General features: G+C 37.9%; 2 protein-coding genes across 4 annotated transcripts in view; one reads left to right on the forward strand and one right to left on the reverse strand.

Annotated features, from left to right (window-relative positions):
- The first annotated feature begins 31 nt into the window (after window positions 1-31).
- Window positions 32-4,140, forward strand: LOC107729443 (RING finger protein 113A-like). Its single transcript, XM_016539934.1, has 11 exons — window positions 32-66; window positions 560-668; window positions 810-886; window positions 995-1,093; window positions 1,263-1,370; window positions 2,571-2,680; window positions 2,752-2,858; window positions 2,968-3,057; window positions 3,138-3,231; window positions 3,436-3,542; window positions 3,910-4,140. The coding sequence occupies exons 2-11, from the start codon at window positions 566-568 to the stop codon at window positions 3,975-3,977; spliced, it is 963 nt and encodes a 320-aa protein (XP_016395420.1). The 5' UTR covers window positions 32-66; window positions 560-565; the 3' UTR covers window positions 3,978-4,140.
- A 534-nt stretch (window positions 4,141-4,674) lies between these two features.
- The window catches only part of LOC107729556 (STE20-related kinase adapter protein alpha-like), an 11,265-nt gene continuing 7,329 nt past the window's right edge, over window positions 4,675-8,610 (reverse strand). For all 3 annotated transcript variants that reach the window (XM_016540119.1, XM_016540118.1, XM_016540120.1), the window contains 7 exons: window positions 8,120-8,228; window positions 7,914-8,037; window positions 7,584-7,755; window positions 7,105-7,209; window positions 6,751-7,004; window positions 6,445-6,487; window positions 4,675-5,623 (listed from right to left, as the gene is read on the reverse strand). In XM_016540119.1, the coding sequence (XP_016395605.1) occupies window positions 5,468-5,623; window positions 6,445-6,487; window positions 6,751-7,004; window positions 7,105-7,209; window positions 7,584-7,755; window positions 7,914-8,037; window positions 8,120-8,228 (963 nt within the window). In that variant the 3' untranslated portion in view covers window positions 4,675-5,467. The remainder of the gene's footprint in view (window positions 5,624-6,444; window positions 6,488-6,750; window positions 7,005-7,104; window positions 7,210-7,583; window positions 7,756-7,913; window positions 8,038-8,119; window positions 8,229-8,610) is intronic.

Here is an 8,610-nt window from a genome sequence, read left to right on the forward strand (position 1 = left end):
AAGTTGGGTCGAAGGGCGACGTCGACGGAAGTTCCGGTAGGAAAGGTTGCTGATAACTCGGACGCGGTAATTGTTTGTATAATTGTTTATAATAGGAAACGCTAATAGGAAAATAAAATTTGACCATCAGATCAGATCTGTGCCTGTTGTGCAATCATGGACGAGGACTCTGATGAGTCAGTAATGAATGATAGTTTGGGATTTACGGAGGTTTTTTCCAAAAAGAAAAACACTAAACGCAAGAAAATTATGTCTAAAGATCAGGAAGACAGTGAAGATACGCTGATAAATACGCCAGATGGGAATAAAAAAAAGACTAAAACGTGTCAGAAAGATAACAGGAAAGACTTAATTCAAAATGAGATGACAGGATTTAAAGTAATGGTAACTTTTGAAAAAGGTGCAGGAAAACATCTACATCCAATGGGATTATCAAAGGCAATAGATAAATCGATTGGAACAGTTAGCTTGGCAAGATGTTTGGGACAAGGGAGAGTTTTAATTGTAGTCAAAGATATTGGGCAAAGAAATAAACTACTAGGGATTAAAGAGATGATAGTTAAAGATGGCGGAGTCTGAAGAGCCGAAAACAACCTGCAAGTTTCTTTTTAAGAAATCAAACAAGAAATTTTCAGCACGGAAAAGAAATGCCAGTGATAGCGATAAAGGTATTTTGCTCTTATTTTTCCTCAGTGCTCGGTAGTGCATGTTTGGACTGGGCGGTTTTGTGTAGTCCGTACAGTGAACCTTAATATTCACATTTCTGCAGCTCACAGTGTATTTAATCAATATTTGTGTGTGTTCATCAGACAGAAGTAGCGGCGAGGAGGGCAGTGCTGTGGTCAAAAAGAAGAAAGCTGCTGTTACGAATCCCATGATTCAGAAAGTATGTCGGTATTTTATATGTTTAGAATCAAAATCTGCATTATTTGTCTTTTACAAAGCGGTTGTTGACTCTGAAGCCATAACCACCAGTTATATACTGCACACATAGACACAGAAAGTGGAGAGGGAAGACGTCTCATCGAGCGAAAGCGAAGAGGAGAAAGAAGACAAGGATGTCACTGTCTCTTACAAGTCGACTCGGTCAGCGGTGAGTCTGCCACAACATCTTTACCTTTATGATTCTTCATATGATTTATACTGTAACAAACCTTACACGAAGAATGTAAATTATTCTTAATTCATTTCACATTTCTGCTGACCAGAGCTACTGAAACGGTTGACTCTTGTAATTCCGTGTGTTTCTGTGTTTGCTGCAGAAACCAGAGGGACCAGATGACATGGGGGCCACTGCTCTTTATCAGCTGGACACAGAGAGGGACAAAGATGCTCAGGCCATTTTTGAGCGCAGCCAGAAGATTCAGGAGGTACAGTTAACAGCACTAACAGGCACCGATATTGTAAACTCAAGTTTATTTGTATGTTCAGTTAGAAACATACCTACAGAAGATAATCTAGTAGGTTTATTGAGGCCAGTTTATTCAGTGACCTCATTTGATTTCAAGCACAGCAGAATTGATACATTTTACTGAATAGTAATCATCTAAATATTTAATTGAATAAATGTATTAGAAAAAAGAGCCTCTGTGACTTATAAAAACATGTGGAAACAATCGTGTAGTAATTCAACAGATATTATGATAAACCTGCTCTTAAAGAGAGAGTTTACTCAAAAATGATACATTTTGCCATCATTTACTCACCCATTTGTCTTTTCAAAAAGAAGATATTAAGCAGGAGACAAAAATGTTTAATAAAAGTATTATAAATAAACACAACTTTGCGTTATTCAGAGTCCTTAAAAACCACGCCGGTGTGAGGAACAAAAGTCATTATTATTCACAGAAAATTATCCTAAAACCTCAACTCTAGAATCTCGTTTGTGTGATTTAAATATGCACATATTCAAACTTGGTGCATACAATGGCCAACTGTTTCTTTAAAGTTGCAATGAAACAGAAGTAGAGACAGCCAGGTAAATTCTTCTGCATTGTACATCTGAGTGAAAGAGATTATCAAAAAAATAAATAAAATGAAGGACAGGACTTGGTTCAGTCCATCAGTTGTTGATTGGATGGAAGCAGATCTGAACGAGAGCTTGCAGTTAATTATAAGAGAAAGGGGCGCAGTTTAATTGACCTAATGATTGAAAAAGTCAGTTATTCGATCGGAAGATACAGTTATTACATTTTAATAAAAAATTATGATAAAAAATTTAACATAAATAGATGATCTGTTTACAGTACGATCATTAAGATGCACTTAGAAGAAAAAAGATGGGTGAATTTCCATTTCAGGGCTCTACAGTGCGACCATTTCAGTCGCATTTTCAGACATATCTCATGAATCCTTTCATAAGCAAAGTGTAGACGGTAATTTTGGATTATTGATTAGAAGGTGCTCCTAAATTTTTGACTGTGCTCCTAAATTTAAGTTAAAGAAAAGAAAAATATGCGTAGAGCCCTGCATTTCATGCTGACTTTTAAGATATAGAATTACTGATGTTGTTAGGGTGGCCACAATAATCAGTCTCTTAATTCAGTGACATGCCTGTATTTTATTTCTAGGAGCTCTCTGGTAAAGATGATGATAAAATTTATCGCGGCATCAACAACTACCACAAATACATTAAACCCAAAGACTCCACCATGGGCAACGCTTCCTCTGGTATGGTCAGGTGAGTCAGTATAAATGAGTTTTTGAGGACACACAATGTTAAACTGATTCATAATGTCTTGTACGTGATAGGAAAGGACCAATCAGAGCGCCTGAGCACCTGAGGGCCACAGTACGGTGGGATTACCAGCCTGACATTTGTAAAGACTATAAAGAGACTGGCTTCTGTGGGTTTGGAGGCGAGTAAGCAACAGATTTCCTCTCTAGTTTTGTCAATCCTTTGAGGTTAATGTGAACAACCATGGCAATATTCATTGCAGAAATAAACATGTCTTTTTTTATCCTCAGACAGCTGTAAGTTTCTCCACGACCGCTCGGACTATAAGCACGGCTGGCAGATTGAGCGAGAGCTGGAAGAAGGACGATATGGGGCAAACGGTGAGCCATCTTTAGGTACAGTTCTTTAGGTAAACTTAGCTTCTTTTGTTCTGTTTTCTGACATATTGTTTATCTCACAGATGAGGAGAACTATGAAGTGAGCAGCGATGAGGAAGATCTTCCTTTCAAGTGTTTCATTTGTAGAGATTCGTTTAAAAACCCCATTATTACAAAGTAAGTGCTACATTAAGCCATGGCCAGTTTGAATTGCAAATGCTATTCCCTACTCTTACCACAGCACAAATCCACATTATTTTGCTTTAGTCTCTCATATCTAAATCATTTGACATTGTGTTTGCATGTCATAGCCACATATTTGACTGTAGAACTAGTATGTCATTGTCTATTATTCGTAAGTATAATGTCTTTGTTTTCCAGGTGCCGGCACTACTTCTGCGAGGCCTGTGCTCTCCAGCACTACCGCAAATCTAAGCGCTGCTACGTTTGCAACCAGCAGACCAATGGCGTCTTCAACCCTGCCAAAGGTGCTTATCTACTTACAGTATAATCCTTGAATTGAACAAAGGTTTGGGGTCAGTCAGATTTTTGTTTTTGAAAGAAATGAATACTTTTATTCAGCAATGAGGTTACATAATATTTCTAAACAATCCTGAAAACAAACTTTTTTTTCCAAAAACATCAATAAAAAAATCTTACTGACCCCAAACTTTTGAAAGGTTGTGTAGTTTAAGGTGGAAAATTATTTTTGCATTAATCACAAGTAACTGGAATAGGTGTGGTCAGTTGTTCAAAAGTTGTGGAAAATTGGTAGATCCCTGATGTTTCACTCACCAATATCCTATATTATTTGAAATGAAGACTAAGAAACTAATTTGTGTATTTTTTCCTCAGAGCTCATGGCTAAGATGCAGAAACAACAGGCAGCTGATGACCAGCCTCCCTCAGATGAGGATGACTAGCGCCACACAACTTCCCCTTCTGTGTTTTACTTTTGTTAGTCAGATTCCCTCTGAGTTGAACATTTTCAAAACCTTTGAAATATACTTTTGTAGAATGCTTTTTCGTGACTTTTTTTTAGTAATCGTTCTATGAGAACAGGAAAGCCCACACAACAACTATAACAATAATGACACAAAAGAACAATATTATTGTAATTTAAGCTGATGAAGGCTAAAAATATTGACAGCCAATCAGAATCCACCCGGCATTAACCTTGGTGATTGTTGTTAGATGTTGGCAAACTTAAAGTTGATCTTAAAAACATTATTTTTAACATTGTTAAAGATCTCAAACATATTTTTATAATGTATATTGTAACTAAATACCTAGAATTTAAAATGTATTTATTTTTACTTTTTTTGTTCATTTAGGCAAATAAGTATACTCCAAAGTAATTTAGAGCTGCGGTAATGAACCAAATTTCCCTCCGGGGATTAATAAAGTATTTCTGATTCTGACAGAATTTGAATATCTGCCATTTATTAGTTGTTGGCCATAACATGAATATAATTATCAGCTTAAATCTAAAATGCATTCCCTATTATAAACTGAATATTATATAGAGAAACCATTATTGCAGAAGCTGTTTTTCAAAATGGGTTGTGATGTAACAAACAGCATTGGAAAAACAACAAACAAGGGCTGACATTTGTGCAGTTGCAACATTTATTCCATTTGACCAAGAGGCAAGTATGCTGAAAATACACAAACGGTCCACTGAAGTACTTCCTCCCGGTAATGCATGCCAAGAACAGAAATGAATCTCAGCAGAAATGCAACTAATATAAAACTAATAACTACACCAGACAGCAGGCAAAAACGAAATCTTGTCCTCTAGCATATTCCTGGTGGCATCAACATTTGTGCTGGGAGAAGAAACTTGATAGTTTTAATCCCCACAGTCCATCCATAAATTGAACAGTTCTATGTTTAGGTTGACTTTAGCTCTTAATGCTTCATTGGACAAATATGCTAGGAGACATGGGAATTCAATTGTGAACCTGTTTTGCTGTAAGCTGGTAGACATTCATAGAGTGTCATTAATTCAGGTGAAACACACAGAACAGGCTTCAGTAGCCTGAAGTGATCACCATTGTCACATGGCCAGTCAGTAAGTGTTTGCGCAGTGCGAGCCTCAGGCTTCACTTCATGCTTCTGAATGCATTAGCAAGGCTATGGTGGCTGCTGGTTTTTCATTTCTCTTTTTATAGTCGGTCCTTGTAGTTTCAGTGATATACACAAATCACAAAAGGCAACAAGAAACATCCCAGAGTCTCTTGTAACATCTTTGAAGCTCTTTGTAATGTCTATATCACATTCACATAGAACCAGCCTTCCCCTCTTCTCCCTTAAAACACAACAAAAACAATCAATTCTCATTAAGAGTCCTACAGTATTCTCCTCACTTTCGGTCCAATCCATTGTCCCTTCATTTCTCATCCGTTTAATGTCAAAAGTCCCAGTCATCCACATCCAGCTGGCTGAGATCAGATTCCAGACTGGCCAATCCAGTGGGAGAATCCTGAGGCTGCATGCAGTCGAGGCTGCTGATTGGAGAAACTGGACGCAGGAGCTCAGGAAGAGCCTCAGATGATCTGCGCTTTATCTACAATGATATAATGTTATATAGACCACAACAATGCACTAGTCAACACTAGTGAAGTCGCATTTATTTATATAGCACTTTATGAAATACAGATTGTTTTAAATCGGCTTCGCATCAATAAACGGGAAAATAAGGGTTAATGTTGTATATCTATCATTTTTGAAACATCTACGGAAGACAATAGTGTCAAGTATTGTCTTAGTTCAATGTTGTTTCAATTCAGTTCAATCCACCTTATTTTTACCGTAAGAGCAGACGCATAATTTGTAAATTTTATGGGTCTGGCTTGCGGTCTCATCTGCTTCCAGCTATTTTTAGCTGTACAAAACAACTTGTTTTGCTGCTTGATATTGCAAAAGGTGTGTCTTAGCATATTATTTGAATGTATTATCTTAATTATGAACACAGTGGTTTGTAGTGCAAACAGTTTTACCGTTTACTGCACTTTGTTATTCTTCTCGTTATTTCCCTACAGCGGCTAATGAACCAGAAGTCTCACACATTTGCAGAAAACGGCTTACTTCTGCATTGAAAAATAAGGTGGATAACTTTGCAAATTTCATAAAATACATCTTTATTCATCACACCCCATTAAACATTCATATAAGTGAACTTTACCTTGTTGTCATTATCTGGATGATCAACAAATGTTGTTCAGAACAAGCAAGGAACTCATGAAACTCGTCAAAGATTAGAATTGTTTGTGTTGTTAGCTTAAGCAAATTATGTTTGTCTATACTGATTTAGATGAATACCAGGTGGCATTTTATTACATTTTTTTTCTTGGCACTGATATTTCCTCTGAAGAAGGTAAGACTCACCTGTTTGAAGAAGGAATGGCCTATCAGAGAGCTGGCAGAGGGTCTGTGGGAAGACATGACAACATACATTTAGTCTATTTATTATTACACCACAAAAGTATACATTAATTTAGTTAAACTTTTTATGCTACAGTTATTTTTAGTTTGGAGCACTTTCATTAGTCAGTCCATTACTAAAATTTCTCTTTTTGTGTTCCACAAAACAATGACAATCATTTGGAATGATGTGATGGTGAGTAAGTGACAGAATTTTTAATTATTTCTTTCTAAATAAGTATAAATCGCAAAGAGTAGAGTGTTATTTACCTTTTCTCGGGATCTCTCTGTAGACAAAGTTCCACAAAGGCATGAAAGTGAGAACTGAATGTTCTGCTGTACGGGTTTCCTCCGGAGGAGGATGAGGGCTCTCCATTAGTGTGGCGAGCTCCACCGGCGCCGGGGCCCTCGCAGATCCCAGAGTCGGCCCCGGAGCAAGACGGTTTCATGCTCAGTTCTTCAGGGGGGATGGTGGTGGTGTCCAGCAGGCAGGGGACTGTGCCGTTCAACTTCTCTAACAACATCTGATACAGGCAAAGAGACCGTTTATCAAGGTAAATGTAAGATAAAAAGAAGGGAAAGCAAAAAGTGACTGATAAAAAAAAAAACAGGCGTTTGCCTTACCTGTGTAGCAGGCATGTCTGTAAAGGGCACGTGTCCATTAGCTAGCTCACATGCAGTGATGCCCAAACTGTAAATGTCTGAGCGGAAGTCATATCCCTGAAGATTCTATAGTATACATATATATATATAATATAATTTCCAGTGTGTTATATAGACAGTATACAGTACTGTTTAAAAGTCTGAAGGATTTAAGAAGTCTCTTATGTTCATAAAGATTGCACTTACTTTATCAAAAATATTATGAAATATTATTACAATTTTCTATTTGAATATATTTTAAAATGTAATTTATTCCTGTGATGGCAAAGCTGAATTTTCAGCATCATTACTCCAGTCTTCAGTGTCACATGATCCTTCAGAAACCATTCAAATATGCTGATGTGGTGCTCAAGAAACACTTTCTTATTTTTAACATTTCTATTTTTATTAAAAAATCTTACTGACCCAAACTTGAGATGGGAGGTATATATTAAACGTACCTGCTGCAGAACCTCTGGACTGAGCCAAGGTAGTACTTTAACACTGTACTGGGGAAAATCATGTACAACTCGTGCTCTCTGACCGTGACGGATCAAGCTGAAGATACTCCTGAGACCGGACAGATACACCTGTCCATCTGCTGAAATCAGGATGTGGCTTGCCTTCACACTACTATAGACACATATTGAGATGATAAAAAAAAAATACTTCAATATTCTTGTAGCATCTACATTAAAGACATCAGGCTGACAGTCTGGTGTGGTTGTTGATTTATTAACCTGTTTGACTAATAATAATAAGAAGAACTAATCATAATACGTGTTCCTCACCGGTGAACGTAGCCCATCTGATGTATGTACTCCAGCGCTCTCAGCACACCCAGCAGGATGTAGGCTATTGTCTGCTCACTCAAACCATCAGTGAAATGTGTACTGATCAAGTCTCGTGCAGATCCTGATGAAGCAGAGAAACACATATGAACAGTAAGCAAAACACAGCTGTTTAGACTTGATTGATGCAGAACGTCTCCGCTAACCGTAGGCCATGAAGGGTGTGATCACCCACAGCTCATTCTCAGCGATGAAGACGCTCTTGTGTGGGAGGATACAGGGGTGGTGGAACAGCTTAGACACATGGAGCTCTCCCTTTAGAAAAACAGAGAAAGTGGTTGCAATGCATATGCAACAATATGCAGGACTAATTAACTAGTTAAGTATTTGTTCTGCACCAACTAGTCAACTAATAAATACACTAAACTTCTCAAAACACAAATTGAAATACACTTTCACACTGAATCAGTGTTATTATTGGCAACTAAATCTCTAACTATTTAAAATATCGTGTCCTCTTTTGGAAGGCCAAACAAAGTAGTTTCGCTTTCACAACAAAACACACGGCGGGATAGAGTGAGCGGAGGCCGAAGGCCTAGAGTGAGCGGAGTGAGCGGAGGCGGGCAGGCTTGAGAACAGCGCGGCCGGCGGATTCGACAAAGGAGCGGCCGGCGGGCTTGCGGCAACCACGTGGCGA

Source organism: Sinocyclocheilus rhinocerous, unplaced genomic scaffold (assembly GCF_001515625.1).
Source record: "Sinocyclocheilus rhinocerous isolate Xijiao unplaced genomic scaffold, SAMN03320098_v1.1 scaffold697, whole genome shotgun sequence".
Lineage (NCBI taxonomy): Eukaryota > Metazoa > Chordata > Actinopteri > Cypriniformes > Cyprinidae > Sinocyclocheilus > Sinocyclocheilus rhinocerous.

Coding starts and splice junctions, on each gene's coding strand:
- LOC107729443 (XM_016539934.1), top strand. CDS start 566: ATGGCGGAGTCTGAAGAGCCGAAAACAACCTGCAAGTTTCTTTTTAAG. Junction 1,371..2,570: donor GCAGCCAGAAGATTCAGGAG/GTACAGTTAACA, acceptor TTTTATTTCTAG/GAGCTCTCTGGTAAAGATGA. Junction 3,232..3,435: donor AAAAACCCCATTATTACAAA/GTAAGTGCTACA, acceptor TTTGTTTTCCAG/GTGCCGGCACTACTTCTGCG.